General features: G+C 43.4%; 1 protein-coding gene across 6 annotated transcripts in view; it reads right to left on the reverse strand.

Annotated features, from left to right (window-relative positions):
• LOC123510412 (LIM domain only protein 3-like) overlaps positions 1-18,945 on the reverse strand; it is a 236,718-nt gene that overhangs the window by 96,614 nt on the left and 121,159 nt on the right. For 4 of the 6 annotated variants that reach the window (XM_045265582.1, XM_045265581.1, XM_045265580.1 and 1 more), the window contains exon 2: positions 4,265-4,323. The exons of 1 other annotated variant lie outside the window; for it this stretch is intronic. In XM_045265582.1, coding sequence (XP_045121517.1) covers positions 4,265-4,307 — 43 coding nt within the window. In that variant the 5' untranslated portion in view covers positions 4,308-4,323. Of the gene's footprint in view, positions 1-4,264; positions 4,324-4,393; positions 4,404-18,945 lie in introns of all 6 variants that reach the window. One more of the 6 variants, XM_045265584.1, reaches the window with a different exon arrangement.

Here is an 18,945-nt window from a genome sequence, read left to right on the forward strand (position 1 = left end):
GGCCCGGTGCTCGCCGTGGCTGTCACTTCACCCATTAAGATGACGCTGATGCACCTCACCCTCCTGACAGCCTTAGATCCGCCGCAAGAACCGAGGCAAGGCAACAACAAGGCATTGGTTTCCCGCGCCGCTAATAATCTGGTGGAATCTTTGCCTTGTGCCTCAGGTGTGTGTGTGTGTGTGTGTGTGTGTGTGTGTGTGTGTGTGTGTGCTTCGTGTTGCATGACTCTCACTAATATTTCGATTAAAGATTTCTTAAAGTCGCTTTCCTAATGGGGATTCCGTGACATTCTCCAGCGTGCGATGGGTATAAGTATTATTTGGTTTTCTTGTCGTGTGGTAATATGGCTTCACGCGGAGCCTCGTCCCCCGTGACTATAAAGAGGCCGGCCACACGACCCGCAGCCCCGCCAGCGTGCGGCGCCTCACAACACCGCATCAATTACTTCGAAATCCAATTAACGTCGCAAGATCACGCGACGGGCGGCGTAAGAGGGTGAGCGCCGCCCCCCTGCCACCCCACGCTCTGGCCACAATAACAAGGCGGCCAGACCCGAGCTGTCACCCGGCACTCACCCGTCACATGGCAAAATTAATCTTGTAATTAATAAGACGGATGGCCGGCCACGCTCCCCCTTGTGAGCAGCAGCCGCCAGCCGCGCCGCACCGTGTCCAGGTAAAAATGGTGCAGGTTATCGGCAGCGGTAACGTGCGCGATGTAGGATAATGCAAGCCGCTGCCACCGCCCGGCGTCATGAGAGCAAGTAAAACGTTCGTGTTTTCAATGAAATAAACGAACGGACATTAGATTTTACTTAATGTCCAGCACTGGGAATAAAACCACCGAGCTTTTATACACGCCAAAAAACAGTCGCTGCCAGCATATAGCATTGGTAGTGTGTTTATCAGGGAAAAAACTTTTATAGGAAGCAATAATAGAGGCAATAGTCATAAGCTAACAGTCGGCCGCGGAACATGGTACCCGCAGGCCCACTCCACTACGTCCACACGCCACACGCCACACCACCACACACCACACACCACACGCCACATGCCGCCACACGCCACATGCCGCCACCAGCCACACACCATTCGCTAACAATTACACGGCATCGACACTCCACAGATTAGATATTGTATCGCGCCGTGATTTGGAGGGTCGTCAGCGCTGAACAAGTCTTTCATCACGCCCCGATCCTGCCCCGCGGCGCCATTTCCCCGCCATGTTTGGTCATGAGATGAAAATGAGTCGTAAAAACAGGCTCGTGAGTGTTGTTTTTCACGCCGTTTCTGAGGAGTGATTGGAACATTGTCAGTGAGCATCTGTGGGGAGCCTGTTTATGCTCACTGTACATGGAGCGTGAGTGGGAAATAAAAACGCGCGTCATTACATTTTCACCAAACTCCCGCGTATATTTCAGTCTCCAAATCGTGAGTGTTTGCAGGAGGAAAATTGCAGGCACTCAGATCACACACGGTTCTTCTCTCAAAGTCTCCCGGGCATTATTTCCATTCACTTCAACTCGAAATCGAATGACAGCCTTGATAGGAGTCGGTGTTGGTGCAGGCAGCGGCGGGCGGCAGACTACACTTGGCAGGGCGATGCGCGGCTCCTGGCTTGAAGCGCGTAATCAGTTTCTATTGTCCCTTAAGAAACAATGGGTGAAATCGGTTAGATTGCCTCTTGATCCAATGGCCGGGAATGAAATTTAGCTCCAGCGATTGTCTTCGATATTGGAAGTTGATTTAAATGATATTCAGTGGGAGCAAAGAGGCTGAGAGATGTGTGTTAATAGCGCAGCAGGCGGTGAGGAAGCAGGCACTGAGGTCCCCGTAAGATAACCATGAGTGGGAGGAAGGGACGGGAAGGAGCTTTCAAAAAGACATGAAGGCAAGTGAGAGGAACCTAGTGTCATTTTAACGGACGGGACGAGGCGGGGAAGCTTACAAGAAGCAGCGGGATGAAGCTGGAGGGCTTTGCACGAATAATGTCATGTAAGGAAAGAGGCTGAGACACAGAAGCTTGCAAGGAGTAGGTGAGTGAGGCGGGCGGAGTTTGCAAGGATTGTGAAAGCAGAAGGCTGGAGGAACAAGCAGGAAAAGTGTCAGGTGAGACCATGTGACTGGAAACCTGACCGCCGGTGGTCGTGTTACATTCGGAGACGCCCAGCTCGCCACGCCCTCTCCCTCGCAGCATCCAGCCACTTCTGCATGAGCAAGACTCAATCCCTGCATGCACTACAGTTATTTATGGGCCCCTCCCTCTCTCTCTCTCTCTCTCTCTCTCTCTCTCTCTCTCTCTCTCTCTCTCTCTGTGTGTGTGTGTGTGTGTGTGTGTGTGTGTGTGTGTGTGTGTGTGTGTGATCATTCTTCCCATACTCACATTACCAATGAATGCCTTTCCCGCTGTATTCTGAACGTACCCCACCCTCACTCGTCACTCTTCACTCCCCGCCCTTCCCGCGAGGTGCCCTTCACACACCGCCCTTTTCCCAATGCGTCAACTCCCTCACAAAGGCCTGCGTACCCCCCTTCCCTCTATTCTGTCCCCTCTCATCCCCGGGTCGGCAAGGGATGATGGGATTTGGTTATAAAGTCCACACCCGTCATCAGCACCACAATAGAATTTAATCATTTTTAATTAGGCTTGGCTGTGGGCACCAGGGGCACGTTACAAAAATAACAAGGTTTCACAATGGCCGCAATTTGGCACCAGGACGCGGGCCTCTCATCCTCACCCCCGTCGTAAAAACATGGGCGGACTTTGGCTTGTTTATCTTTCCTGAGATTCCTCGGGTTGGCTCTAATGTTGTGTACAAGAGAGGAGAGGAGAAGAAAAGTTAAGAGTTGTCTGGGCTGTCTTGGCGGAGGTGAAGCGGGACGGTGTTGCGTTGTGGCGTGCCTTAAGTGTAGTATCTTAGGTAGTTTTCATTTAATGTTCCGTTAGTTGGTAGAAATACATATCGGTGGGTAAGAAGAGTCTATTCACTATTGGGATTCATTAGATATCTGGTGAGCTTCTGGTAGAATTCATTACCACGAAATTGAGGGAAATACCAGTTACTTGAGATGAAGGGGTGGAGGAAGAGGAGGAAGAAGAGGCAAGAGAGGAAGAGACAGCTGTGGGAGACGCCTGAGAGTGTGTCGGCGCACACGGGGAGTAGAAACGCCTGTGGTATAAAACAGAACACTAACAGTCGCCGTGATCATCATAAACTTCGCACTACATTATCATTAATGAGATACTAAATTCAGCCGGCGATTTAAACCATTAGACGAGTGCAACAGAAACTCCTCATTAAGCAAGCGAAGGTCGTTCAGAGCGTAAGAGAAGGATAATTATTTTGAGATATTTATAAATCATCACCATCACAGCAATCATTATCATCATCATCATCATCGGCTTTACTTTTTTTTCTCTCCCCCAACCGCCCGCTTTCCAGCATTATTTTCATCACAGCCCAAGCGTCCAGTTCTGATTAATAGGTTACATTATAACGTATGATTTCATGGCTGATTTATACATTCATGCATAATCAGTAGAGAAAATTACCCCATATAAGTTCACAGTGTTTTAATGATGCGTGAGGTATATACGTGTGTGTGTGTGTGTGTGTGTGTGTGTGTGTGTGTGTGTGTGTGTGTGTGTGTGTGTGTGTGTGTGTGTGTGTGTGTGTTTCAAATTTACCGTATGCCGGATAACGATGATGATGATGATGGTGATGGTGTAGGTAGGAGCTGCGATAGGGTGGTGGTGAAGGGGGAGGGTGACAGTGGTGAAAGGGAAAAGCGGGGAGAGAAAGGAGAGAGAGAGAGAGGGGGGAAGGGAAGGATGTTGGTTGGCTGGCAAGGGAAATCCGTCCCAGTCTTCTCTTTGTCCTCACTCTTATAGCCAATTTTAGAATCCAAACAGTGGGGGTGTGTCTGGGAGGTTCCGTGGAATGGACCTGATTGTGTGCAGGTGGGAGGGAGTGAGAGAGAGAGGGAGAGGGGGAGAGAGAAAGAGGGATAGAAAGAAGGGAGGGAAGCGTTGGCACCAGCTGGGCCGATTTACCTTCAATGTGTTTGCCTACTTGCTTAAGGTGTTCTTTAGGAGGGTGCAGTGAGAGAGAGAGAGAGAGAGAGAGTGAGAGAGTGAGGGAGTGAGGGAGAGGAGGGGGAGAGATGAACGTGTGTATTCGCCCTAGTTTGTTTACAGCTCGTGATCCTTGAGAGGTCGCGGTGCAGGTTGTGACCGAGGAAAGGTTACGGGCAAGGTACTCACGCTCGCGCACCACCACGCTTGAAGACTGGCCAGGTTCATTCATCAGTACTTTGCTCGTCCTAGGGTTAGAAAAAAACAGTCAGTGGAAGGCAACAGTAGAGAGTAACACGTCGGTTCATTCATCAGTACTTTGCTCGTCCTAAGATTAAAAGAAAACAGTCAGTGGAAGGCAATAATAAAGAATAACACGTTGGTTCATTCATTATTATTTTGTTCATCCTAGGTTTAGAAAAAAAAAATCTGTGAAAGGCAACAGTAGAGTAACAAGTCGGTTCATTCATCAGTACTTATCTTCTTCCTAGGGTTAGGAAAAAAACAGTCAGTGGAAGGCAACATAAGAGAGACTATAGTAACACGTCATTTCATTCATGAGTACTTTGTTCTTCCTAGGGTTAGAGAAAAAGTCAGTGAAAAGTAAGACTATAGAGTACCAGGTCGCTTCATTCATTAGTACTTCGTCATAGGGTTAGAGAAAATGGTCTGTGTAAGGCAAGAGCATAGTAACACGTCATTTAGCTGAGTGCTTCTGCTACGTGCTTCTGTTTTAAGGCAAAAAGTCATAAAGTAGCAGAGAATACATTTTAATAGTCTCAGAGATAGCTGTCTCTTTAATGCCTCAGTGGTACGTTTTTCTTACTTTCTGGTAGATTAAAAAGGTAGAACAATGAGAAAAAGGAATACATTTTTATATTACTCGTCCTGAGGTTGAAGAGTGTGAAATCAGAGGAATGAAAGTTAGAAACAGTGATAATTTAATAGAGTAATGCTTCACTCAGGCGCTTTTTACACTTTCTTGGAAGCGAACAAATAGAATAAAATGAAAAAGCACAATAAAAATAGGTACAATAGTCATAAATCTAATAGATACTAAATGAAAAGCTTCGCAGTGCCTCTCAGAGAAATGAAACACGTTACAGTAATGCTAATAACCTTAAGTAAACAAATGAAAATAGAAAAAACAAGAGCAATGTAAAGTAATCCCAGTGGAAACCAAAACCACACAGGAACTATGACTCCACGTGGCTCACCTATCCACCTGTGACGAGCTTAAGTGTAGGTGGAGATGGTTAAGAGGGGGTCCGTCCCAGCCTCGTCCCTGCACGCCCTAGGGAATGCTGCTGACGAGCCTCATGCGACCTCCATCTCTGAATTTGCAGAAGGCGCTGAGGGAGGAGCCACGTGTTACTTGGGGCCAAGATACCTCCTCCTTCTCCTCTCTTTCCTCCTCCTCCTCCTCCTCCTCCTCCTCCTCCTCCTCCTCCTCCTCCTCCTCCTCCTCCTCCTCCTCCTCCTCTTAGTTTAGATTACGTAGATTATATAGCTTTTTTTTCTCGTATGGTCCAATAAGTCTGTTGCTGCCTTTTCTTGTTTTGTTTTTTGTGTGTGTTTCATCAATTCTATTCTCTCTCTCTCTCTCTCTCTCTCTCTCTCTCTCTCTCTCTCTCTCTCTCTCTCTCTCTCTCTCTCTCTCTCTCTCTCTCTCTCTCTCTCTCTCTCTCTCTCTCTCTCTCTCTCTCTCTCTCTCGTCATGTTTTCTCTGTAGCTTTAATTTATTGCATTTCATTCCCTTCTTTTTATTTCTTACTCCTCCTCCTCTTCTTCTTCTTCTTCTTCTTGCTGGTCAGCTCTCACGCCTGTTACTGTGTGTGTGTGTGTGTGTGTGTGTGTGTGTGTGTGTGTGTGTGTGTGTGTGTGTGTGTGTGTGTGTGTGTGTGTGTGTGTGTGTTTTCGTTCGCTATTTAAATCCTGGTTTCCCTTTTTCTACGGTACGTTGCATTTTGAAGTTATACATTGTCTACATACCGTAACTCTCTCTCTCTCTCTCTCTCTCTCTCTCTCTCTCTCTCTCTCTCTCTCTCTCTCTCTGCCTAGAAAATGTAGTAAATGGTCGGTCTGACATTTCACTTACGTTGTCCAATCCAAGGAGACTCCATATCTGCTGCTTCTCTTCGCTATCAAATTAGAAACGAAGTCATGACAGTTCCTCCTACCTCCTCCTCCTCCTCCTCCTCCACCTCTTTTCGTCCTTTATTCCTCTTCCTCCTCCTCCTCCTCCTCCTCTTCCTGCTGCTTTCTTCATAACCCAATCTTCTCTACTTCTACCCCACTCTCTCTCTCTCTCTCTCTCTCTCTCTCTCTCTCTCTCTCTCTGATCTCCTTTGGCCTTTCTCTACGTGCTTCTATTCCTCGTGATGTTATTATTACTCTTTCATTTATTCTTTTTATGTGTGTTCTTCTTCAGTGACCTCGTTGAGTTTTGTTGATTTGTGTTTTTTGCCTCCTCCTCCTCTTCCTCATCCTCCTTGTCCTCCTCATCCTCCTTGTCTCGGTAATCAATTAAAGTTAAGAATTTTGAAAGAGATACATTGATTTCTTACTGTAACATATCGAACGTCTTTGTTATTGGGGATTAAAGAATATGACTATGTGAAAGTGAAGGAACATGCAGAAGACGGTTGCAGACTCGAGGTGAATGAAAAAGGGTGAATGATCTAAAGCTTACAAAGTTTACAAAGTTTATTGAGAAAAGTGAGGGAAGGGGATTACAAAATAAGGGTTGGGACAGTACAAGTTACAAACACACAGTAATACAAATACAGAAAAAAAGTAGAAATACAGAAATACAGAAGTAGAAATAGAGAAATACAGAAAAAAATACAGAAATATAGAAAAGTAGAAGAACAGAAATACAGAAAAAAGTATAAATATATAAATACAGAGAATATAAATACAGAAATACAGGAAAAAAGTAGAAAAAAGAGAAATACAGAAGAAAGTAAAAATAGAGAAATAAAGAAGAAAGTAGAAATAGAGAAATACAGAAAAGTAGAAATAGAGAAAAGTCGAAATACAGAAATAGAGAAAAAATAAGAAGAAAATAATAATGTAAAAGTGAAAGAACATGCGGTATACAATTGCACAGACATGAGGTGAATGAAAAATGACGAGTGATCCACGAAGCAAGTCAACCAAACAGCCATTAACAGAACGAAGGAAACAAAACCCTTCATAATAAATACACGAGTTTGGTTCCCAACATCCGATCTTCAGGCGAATACTAATTAGCATAATCAGAGAGAAGATTTAATGAGCGCGTCGATAAATAGCAGTATCTGAGCCACGTTTTTAGCGGGATGAGGGCCGCTCTTACGGTCACCCTTAGTAAAGTCGAAAATAGCCGTTTCCGTGGCGCCAAAGCATAAGGGTGAAACAGGCGGTCTAAAACAGGTTTATAAAAAGGCACTTATTGTGTACAGAGCCACAGCAAACGTCCAATTAAGAATATTAAATTAAAAAATAGCATGCATGTATGAACGCGGTGGGTGTCAAGCGTTCAATTATGTAGCAAATAATTAGAGTCTCGCATGACTATACTCGTAATAGGCAATTAAGCCAAAAATCCCTGAAGTGCCTCGTGGAAATAGTTCAGGGTAATTAAATTCTGAATACCGCCTGCATATAAGTATGGGGAGTGTTGGGGACCATTGTGTGTGTGTGTCTCATTGTGTGTGTGTGTGTGTGTGTGTGTGTGTGTGTGTGTGTGTGTGTGTGTGTGTTGTTAAGGTGCCTCTCTTCTTTTTTGGTTATGCTTATGGTGCCACTGTGTGTGTGTGTGTGTGTGTGTGTGTGTGTGTGTGTGTGCGGCCAATTATATATGTATGGAATTTTATTATTATGAGTATATCCATGTGAGTGAAATGTGCACATCAGTGTGGGTGCGAGGTAGCGTGAGTGCGTGCATGCATTTGCGTGCGTGAGTTTGCATATTTGAGTGCGCGCACGCGTCAGTTTGTCCCTCGTTGCCTATAAAGTACTACACCGTAGCAATTTTAATTACAATAGTGGGGATGAATTATTATGCAAAGCGTAATTTCAAGCATCGTGTTCCATAGAGGAGGACAAAGCAGAGCATTTTCCTCCCTGTGTCCTCCCCCGCAGGAGTCACTTTAGCCGCGCCCCGCACCCGTGTATATGACGTTTGTGTAACATCAGCGTAAAATTAGAATGTTTATATTTAATTAATTGTGGTAACGATGCGTTAAATCGATTTTCAGCATTACAAACCTTAACCACATGTGTCCCGACAGGCAATTTGTGACCATCTGCGCTCGTGCTATAGAGGTGAAGTTCCCACGAGCTCTCTGAAGGCTTCTACAGTTGTATTTATTAGGCAGATTTTACTATTGTTTTGTGGGCTTGGCGGTTTTTTGTAGCAGAAGCAGTGTAGGCAATAATGAAAAACAAACACTTGTGTGGTAATTAGTTCTGTGTATTGCCATTATCGCTGTGCATTCATAGACAGACCCGATCCCTTGCAAACACTGGCTGTAAACACACGGGGAGGAGAGAGCAAGAGGAGGAGGAGGAGGAGGAGGAGGAGAGGCAACAGACGCACCACACCAGCCACGCCAAGACATCTGGGAGTCAAAACGAAAGGGTCAAGACGTACTGAGTCTCGGATATGACGCGGCGGCAGCGGCGGTGGAGGTGGCGGCGGCGGGAGGCGACTGAATAGGTGGAAAATTACGTGTCATTGCAGATTAGGAGTTCTTGAGGCGAGTCTGAATGCAGCAGGAGTAGGAGCAGGGGCAGCAGGAACAGACCAACACCAGCGGATGGAGGGGCGGGTAAAACGGGGGCAGGAATAGAGGTCGGGAGGGAGGGGCGGGAAGGGACGGGAAGGGGCGGGAGGGGATGTGAGGGATGACCTGGGACGCCGAGTTATGGAGGCGTTAAATAACATTGGTAACAAAATGGCAGTGTGCGGCAGGAGGGGACGGGAAGGGGATGAGCAAGGAGGGGTGGGAGAGGGGCCTAGAGAGAGGGGAGGAATGGGGTAAGAGGGGCGTTGTAATGCGGGAAGAGAGGGGAGCTTGGAGGCGTGTAATATGACCTTATTTAAAACTAATTACAACGGGTGAGCCTTGAATAATTCGCTAAGCACTTGGTGACTCGCATTCCCGCTGCATTATTGAGCTGATTGGAGCGAGGAACCGACCGCTCTGTTCCTCCAGGTGACCGCCAACACGAGGCAAGTAAGCGGTACATTCTCCTATCCATTCGGTAATTCATCCTCCTCCCCTTATAATATTAATGCCAATGTACTATTAATTCCCATAACTCAGTGCGGGAGCAGCACACAGGAGGCGCGCGAGGCAAGGACGAGGGTGAGGTGAGAGTGAATCAGGGAGTTACATTATTACTGAACACAAGAGGAGGTAATGATGTTCTTAAACTCCTCGTGGTTTCTAAGGACGTGGTATCCGGAGCTGGAGAAACGATAAATTTACGGAGGTAGAAATAATAGCCTTGAGAGAGAGAGAGAGAGAGAGAGAGAGAGAGAGAGAGAGAGAGAGAGAGAGAGAGAGAGAGAGAGAGAGTCATTATCCTAATTCAGATTTTACGTAAGGAAACGAGAGAAAAAAATAAACTCAAGAATTATAATCACATCAGATACAAGACGTAACTTTTCCTTCCTCCCTCTTGTCTTCCCATTCCTCCTCCTCCTCCTCCTCCTCCTCCTCCTCCTCCTCCTCCTCCTCCTCCTCCTTGGCTTGTCTCTGTCTGGAAATCCACGAACAGGCAACAGACGAACGAATGCGAGGTTCCAATATTCCACGCGCAGTCTTAGCGGCCAAATATTGTCCGATAGTTGTTGTTTCCGGTGAAGGGTTGACGTTTATTTGAGGCTGTGTCGACGTCCCGGAGTTGGAAAATGCGTCACTGGACATATAACAAAATAAGTAAAGAGGATTATTCCCTTTATATTTATACACCAGAGAGAGAGAGAGAGAGAGAGAGAGAGAGAGAGAGAGAGAGAGAGAGAGAGAGAGAGAGAGAGAGAGAGAGAGAGAGAGAGAGAGAGAGAGAGAGAGAGAGAGAAAGTGTGTTTGTGTGTGCGTGTTGCTAGTTTAACCCGTATTTTCTTTTTATTACCAGTTTTACGAGCTCTCTATTTACTTCTTTTCTTCGTTATGAATCACTAATGCACTAATATTCCACGTTTTCTCTCTTTACTCACCGCCGTTTGAACCTCTAAAAGTTGCGGGTTGAAATTACGGTTCTCTGAGATGTGAAATTTAGTATTTTTTTTCCCCCGCGCGCGATAAGTATGATGGTGTTAAGATAGCGAGGGTTATTGAGAGAACAAAGGAAGTGTCGCTGCCTTCCCTGCCCAGCCTCACAAAGCACATAATAACAAACACTGTATAAAAGACGATAAGGATTACAAAAGCTTTCCACCGATAAGACTGGCCACGTTCACACACACACACACACACACACACACACGATTCACGTCTCCATCTCACGCTTCAAATCTCACTTTTTCTCTCCCTCTTAAATTTTCCAACATCATAAACGTATTGTACCATTATAGTTATCAGGTGGTAAGAGTGTGCCTTGAGTCAGCCTCTGCTTAAAATCGTCACTTCTTGGGAGAGAGAGAGAGAGAGAGAGAGAGAGAGAGAGAGAGAGAGAGAGAGAGAGAGAGAGAGAGAGAGAGAGAGAGAGTCTGGAGGTTATAATAAGAATGAGGGAAGGGCAGGAGGGGAGGTAGTATGATAACATTGTATAAGGATTAATTTTGATTATATTACCGATGTGCTTCACGTGGGAGACTTAATAGAGAAGCAGGGAAAGAAATAAAGGAGGAACATGCGTGGGAGAGATGCAGTGATGGTTGACATTACTGTTAATTAGCGAGGGAGACGCGAAGGGTGGAAATATACATAAAAAAAAAGTAAATAAAAAGATTAAAAAAAAATCATATCTTTTTTTTTATCTCATTATAAAATTAAAAATTACAGCAAATGATAAAGTAAATGAAGCAAAATATAATGAATGCATGGTTTTGTATATACACACACACCTGCACACACACACACACACACACACACACACACACACACACACAGATGACTAGCAACAAAAGTAGAGGAATGAGAACGATAAGGAATTTGGTAACTATCCTTATTAGAGGAGGAGGAGGAGGAGGAGGAGGAGGAGGAGGAGGAGGAGTTGGAGGAGGGGAGAAAAATAAACAGACACACACTTTTTGCATCCTTCTACACTGTTCGGTGATTAGTAAAATAAATATAAATAAAAAAAATTAACCGCGACTGAAGATTGGTAATATTAAGAGGAAGATGAAGAGAAGTAGGAGGAGGAAGAGAACAAAGAAGTACATTTGTATACTCAGAGTAAGACTTCTAACAATCAACATGAAAGTTAATGTGTTACTTTCCACTTGGGACCACATCGCTTTGACCCCACTGAGGGACCACTGTTTGGGACCCCTGGCGATAGCGAACGATCAGTGCTTCCTGCCGATAACATTGTATGGCAACTGAAGGTAATCTGAAGGTGGAGCGAGGGACGGAAAAAATAGAAGGTCATGTTAGAAAGAAGAAATAAAATGGCTCCGTGGTATGTGTCTCATTATTAGTTTTGTTGCCTTTGTGTTCGGCGCTTTGGGAGTTTCTGTTTGTTTCTCATTGTCGGCACATGTAGAAGGCACGCGAGGGACGGACACACACACACACACACACACACACACACACACACACGACATATTCATGAAAAAGTAATCACACAGTTTTTTTTCCTCCGTCAGAATTGTCTCAACCTTTATCAGTATGAAGAAAATAACAAATAATCTTAACAACACATGGAAAAAAAAAAAAAAAAAAACAAAGCTATCAGAAATCAAGGTGAATACAGGATGAACTAGAGTGATACCGGGTGAGTGCATTAAGGTGAAGGGAAGAAAATAAAGAGGGTGAAGGGAGAAAGATAATAATAGGGTGACATAATGAGAAGACAGGGAGAATGAAAGAGCGTAAGAATGAATAGAAAGATAGAATAACACTGGATAACGATAGGAAAGAAGGAGAGAAGGAAGACAAGTAGGGTGAAGGGAGAAAGGTAATAATAGGGTGACATAATGAGAGAACAGGGAGAATCAGATAGCGTAAGAATAAATAGAGAAATAGGATAACAATGGATGACGATAGGAAAGTAAGAAAGAAGTAAGTGAAGGAGAGTGAAGGAGGGTGAGAGGAAGGGTGAGGCGGGAACTCTGTATTCACCCTTCCTTCGGCGGAGGCTGATTAACTAACATCACGTGTCCACCAGGCAATGCCGATAAAAGATTCTATTTCCTGTTTTTAGCTCAGAGAGAGAGAGAGAGAGAGAGAGAGAGAGAGAGAGAGAGAGAGAGAGGGGTCTGTGTGTGTGTGTGTGTGTGTGTGTGTGTGTGTGTGTGTGTTGTGTATGGTGTATTGTAGGAAATGACGAGTTTATAATAAAGATACCTTGATCTGTAATTTCTACCTGATTGATCACATTTATTACCTGTCAGTTAATAATGATTAGCTCACGTAATCACCACCACCATTATCATCATTACAACCACCACCACCATTATAAACACATTCCCATCACTACCACCACCATCACCAACACCATTGCCATCACCACTAAACACACTTTCTCACCATTAGCACAAACTCCATTACCACCATCACCGCAATCATTTCAAAAGCTCCCCACCACAAATACTCCGACCACACTCCTCACCATTATTCACCTAACCACTCATAACCGTAAGATCTCACACACCACCATCGCCACCGTCACCACATCAAGGAAACATCAAAACTCGTGTCTCAGGGAACTCATTCACTTTATCGTTATCTCATTACTACTTTGATAACTCGCTTGTGTTTCGCTATTGTCACACATTTACCCCTACATGAATAAACACAAGTCCTTACCGGGTCTTCTCTGCCTCTCATTTTATCAAACAATAGAGTCTAGTGTCTAATAATCCAATTTCTACGTTTTTACTCACTACTTTGAATGTTATGTCATTAAGCTTTAAGTTAATGTAGAAAATTGTTTGTATAGTTTCTCGGATAAAATAGGTAATAGGAAGTTATTTTTGTGCTTTCTATTCTTCAGAACTGTTAAGGAAATTAATAATATGGTTAATAAATTATGTATCTTTTTTTTTGTATGTGTCAGGAAGACTGCTAAAAAGGCAAAAGTGATAGGAGAAAGATAATCCTTTTTAACTTGTTTCTCTAAATGTTTAAAAAAGTGCTAATTCATGCCTGATGTTAACGTCACGAAATTTAAGTCGTAGGAACGAGGAACAGAAACATTGAAAGACTTTACTAGTGAAATAGATGAAAAAATATTAATGATCAACCCTTGCATTACGTATAAGAGAATAGAAAGTGTAGGTATGAAAGCACTAGGAATTGACAGACACACACACACAAAAAGAATCATTGAAGACTTTAATCCCTTCAGTACTGGAACGCATTTTTACCATGATGTTTGGGTATAATTAGACGATTTTCTTTGCATTAGGAAGGGTCTATGGGAGTCAGGAGATTAATGGCCACAGTCTTCACTATTCTTATCCCCACATAAGTTTCTGAAGCTATATAAAATCGCCAAATAGTAACCAGAATGAATATGAAAACGCGGCTTGGAAAGAATGAAAAGGTGATATTACCAGCTAGCCCTTCCAATATGAGAGAAAGGAATGTGTAGGAGTGAATGCATTAGGAGTTCACAGGCATCTCTCTCTCATGACGGCGGTTGCAATACGCGCAGACAAATTCCCCTCCCATCAAATTTAGCCCATGAGGCATTATGAGAAGAGCAGCATCAGCAGGTGGCTCACATTGTACAATTTTGAGATCAGGATAACCTCATTCGCTTTTCATTACACTTATAATGTATTGGTAATGATGTTTTAATGGAGTGTTGGTGTGACTCTTGGAACCCATTATGAAGTCATTTGCAGGTAGTTATTACAAAATTGGCAGGTGGACACAGCAAATGGCCTTCCTGAAAACAATGTAAACTATTTCTCGGATGAAGAGCATTACCGAATGGCCAATCAAATTTCCGGACAGTGGCATCATTAGCAGAAGCAGTTTTCGGTGTAATGGATGTATGTGTGTGTGTGTGTGTGTGTGTGTGTGTGTGTGTGTGTGTGTGTGTGTGTGTGTGTGTGTGTGTGTGTGTGTGTGTGTGTGTGTGTGTGTGTGTGTGTGTGTGTGTGTGTGTGTGTGTGTGTGTGTGTGTGTGTGTGTGTGTGTGTGTGTGTGTGTGTGAGAGAGAGAGAGAGAGAGAGAGAGAGAGAGAGAGAGACGGAGGCTGTCGGCTGGGATAATGATGTGTGAAATTGTAATTAGCTACAAATAACACTAATACTGACAGCCTGATGTAACTTACTGCCACTACTACTACTACTACTGACAACAACAACAACAACAACAACAACAACATCAAGCATAATTACAATTATCCTCCCTTTCAAGAAACCCACACACACACACACACACACACACACACACACACACACACACACACACACAGACACACACCTAGCAAGATACGATAACAGCGATAACAAGCTCAAAATAAAGTAAGAGTCGTAAAGTACCCATAATACTTCAGGATAATGGAGGACACATCTATTTTCCCGGGGAGCACTTACCACGCATTAGCTCCCCCTCATACCTCACTTGTTTTGCCTGGCGGCCATCAATCAGGGGCTGGACATGGGTGTTAATTTACCAAGTGCTCGCCGCCTCTGCCTGTGCAACTCCCCGCGGCCCATTACTCGCATCAAGAAGCTTCGAATATTCATGTGTCGCTGTCTCATTTTGTCGGCTCTTTTTTGGAATATAATTGGTCTCTTTTTTATCTTTTCACTTCTCTCTCTCTCTCTCTCTCTCTCTCTCTCTCTCTCTCTGGATGTGTTTACTTTTTATTTTTGTTTTGTTCTGTACGTGTCTTTTTTTCTTTTCTTTGTTCTTTTGTTTAGTTTATCAGTTATGTGGTATAGTATTTTTTTTCATTTATCTCTTTTTCTTTCTTTTGTTTTCTTCTTCGTTCATTAGTTTTTGTTGTCTTCTTTTGTATATCCTTGTTTGGTTGTACGTTTTTCCAATTTACTTTTCTCCATCTTATTAATTGCTTTATTTTACTTCTTTCATTTTCTACGACTTCGTTCCGTTGTCTAATTTTCCTGAATTTTCTCACATTATTGTTTCGTTTCATCTTTTTTCACTCCATCTTCTTTTCATGTCAAATAGTTTAAAATTATTTTCTGTATACCTTGTTTTGTTTAGTTTTCACTCTCCCTTGTTTTTGCTAATTTGTTTAGTTGTCTCTTTTCCTTCAGCTGTGTAAAATATAATTGGCTTACTTTTTTTTCATTTTTTCTTGTTATTTATTTTTACTTTCTATTGTTAGTTTTGCTTTTTCTTGCCTATTGTTGTCACTGGCTAGTCTTTTCAGAGTGTCTTTCAAATTATTGATATTTATTTCTCTGGTGTTCACTTTCTTCCTCTTTTCTTGTTCTTGTTAGTGATGTTTGTTCGATTATTATTGTTTTTTGTTTCACTTCTTGTCTTCCTCCCATGTCAGTATTCTTGTATTAATTGAAGTATTTTTATATCATTATTTTGACATCGACCAGTCATTTCTCTACATCTAAAAATGATTCTCTAATAATAGTTTATTTATAATTTAGTTTTATTATATCATTTGCTTATTCAAACTTAGATTCTTAAACAAATCACATAAGAAAAGAGAAGGAATCAGAGAGAGAGAGAGAGAGAGAGAGAGAGAGAGAGAGAGAGAGAGAGAGAGAGAGAGAGAGAGTGGCCGTGCTCCGTTATTGAATTGTTTTGGTGAAGACAATTTTTTACCATTATGTTTCGTATCGATCAATGTTGTTGCCTCAGACACTCTCCCTCTCCCTCTCTCTCACACACAGCGTCTCCTCCAGCACCCGTGATAAGCGCCTTGTTCACTTGGATTACACTGCTACACCTGGCGACGGATAATCTCAGCTTTGATATTGCTCTCTAATTGCTTACGTAACTCACTGTTCCATTTTACAATTATTTCTGTCGCTGGTCTTCGTTTTCTGTATCCTGTTCCTTGTCTTCTGCTTCTTACTCCTCGTCTGGTCCTCCTCCTCCTCCTCCGCCTCCTCCTCCTCCTCTTCTATTTCTCCTTCCTCTTTTGTTCAAGTTTCACCATCTACTGAATGCATTTAGGAATAAAAATCACATTGTGTCCGCGAAAGAATGGATGATATCGTGTGTGTGTGTGTGTGTGTGTGTGTGTGTGTGTGTGTAATAGTGTAATGGTTTGAGAGAGTTTGAGGTTAAAGTGATGCGGCGCCATAGTGTACTGCGGTGCAATAAAACACGCGGCAGTGTGTGGCGGTGTGGTGCGGTGTGGCGCGGCACGATAAACCAGTGTGGTGTGGCAGCCCGGTATGGTGGCGGGGAGCGAGGCTGTGTGGTGTAACGAGGCGGGTGTGGCGTTATGCGGCCTATAATTGTAATTGTGCGGTGTGTTCTGTGTAGTTTGCATCGTTAGCGCGAGGCACCATGCTCAAAATATCACACGCGTTCTGCTCTCCGTAAAAAAAACAAGCAATTTATCAGCAATGTTTTAAGATGCAAGAGTCATTAGAGTAACTACTGAGGCAATTAGACAAACTTGAGCAATACAACAATAAAGTGAGGCGGGGAAACTTTGGCCGGAAAAACAAAAAGGAGAGCGAGAGCGAGAGAGAGAGAGAGAGAGAGAGAGAGAGAGAGAGAGAGAGAGAGAGAGAATGTATATATTTTTTTTCCCAAAGTACTCGATATCATAACGTGTCATAAATCGTAAACTTTTTTAATTAATTTCATATTTTCATAGCAAGATATTTTCCCTGAGAGAGAGAGAGAGAGAGAGAGAGAGAGAGAGAGAGAGAGAGAACACTAGTCTTGAAGTTTGGGGAGGAAAAAAAAAAAGAAAAACAGTACATGTGAGACAGTAAGGAGTGTGGAAGAAGAGGAAGGAAATTTAAGGGAAAAAAATAAGCTAATAGAAGTCAAAGAGTCAGCGAGTACAAAGCAGCAATATAAAAGTATAAGGGAGACAAGGAAGGGAGTATAAGTGGGTATAAGAGCAAGATCAGGGTTTAGCAAGGGAGCATACGAGACAATGCACGGGTATAAGGTATTAGTTAATGGGTAAAGGGAGATTAAATGACAGGGAGTATAAGCTGGCATTTGTTGTATATGAGAATCTAATTAAGGGGTAAAAGGGGAGGAATGAGGGATATAAGGAGGAATGAGTAGGAATAAATCAGTGTAAGGGAGGTGTCAGGGAGGAGGAGCCGGTGTTAGGGGAGGCATGAGGCGCGCGCACTGATGAGGGAAGTATGAGTGATGTCGGCAATGGTCTGAGACACGCAATATCCACACTCACAAATTACACCACCCCATAAAAAGAAGGGGACAAAAGCCTCACAGAACAAGAGCAAGACCATAAACAGCCGTAATACAATAGGCGATTCAATACACGAGCAACAAGAGGCCTTCATAAATCCTTAGCAACTTTCCAATTAATATCACACACGCTGACCACAACACGACAACTTTACTCATTGCACGGGAAGAGACTGCGATGAATGGAAGCCTCGGTGTTTCATTAACGATAAGGCAAAACGCTAAACTCTCTCTCTCTCTCTCTCTCTCTCTCTCTCTTGAAGTGCTTTTTTTTCCTTTTCTTTTTTAATGCAGCACTAATGGCCGACATTTTAGGGGATACAGACGCGATATAAACCAAATTTAATTAAATCCTGGAGTGAAGTTATTGTCCGCCTTAATTGAACGGCACATCTGATTTATGGCAGAACCGTTTGCCACCAAATAGTCAGTGCTATTATTCATACTTTCATCGTCTTCGTATCGCCAGAGAGAGAGAGAGAGAGAGAGAGAGAGAGAGAGAGAGAGAGAGAGAGAGAGCAGAAGAGAGCAGAAGAGGCAAGGGATACGATGAGGAGGAGGAGGACTAGAAAAGGAAATAATGAGAGCAAGAAGGAAAGGAAGGAGAGGAATAAAACGAGAAGGAAAAAAAAAAAAGAATGGGAGGCAAGAGGGAAAGAAATGATTAATGAAGAAGGATGAGGTGGCATTAGGAGCAAGAGACATGAAATGGAACTCATAAGAACTCGAAAATGAGAACAGGTAAGGAGGATGAATCTTAAGGAGCGGCAGGATATGAGAACGGGCAGGACAGTAAGTAACATATTGACTAGGGAGAGTACCAGAGAGAGAGAGAGAGAGAGAGAGAGAGAGAGAATATGAGAACTCACCTTACTCTTTTCTTTCACATACAAAAGATATTAATAAAAAAAAAGTTTTGATTTGTCTACACACACACACACACACACACACACACACAGAGAGAGAGAGAGAGAGAGAGAGAGAGAGAGAGAGAGAGAGAGAGAGAGAGAGAGAGAGAGAGAGAGAGAGAGAGAGAGAGAAAGCAAGAGTATGAAACAGAAGGCTGATTCGCAGACAACTTGGGAATTAACAGGAAGAAGTGAGATTGCTTAGTGAGAGCAAGGACTGAGGCCCGATAAAGGAAGGGAGAGGGAGAGGAAGAGGGAGAGGGAGAGAAGGAGGGAGAGCTTAATGGAAGAGCGAACTAGATGGGGAAATCGAAGTGAAATAATGAAGTCGATAGATATGAGGGTATGATGGGAACAACAACAACAACAACAACAACAACAACAACAACAACAACAACACTCACTACCACAACCTCCACCACCACCACAACCACTACTACCATCAACAACA

This window comes from Portunus trituberculatus, chromosome 29 (assembly GCF_017591435.1).
Source record: "Portunus trituberculatus isolate SZX2019 chromosome 29, ASM1759143v1, whole genome shotgun sequence".
Lineage (NCBI taxonomy): Eukaryota > Metazoa > Arthropoda > Malacostraca > Decapoda > Portunidae > Portunus > Portunus trituberculatus.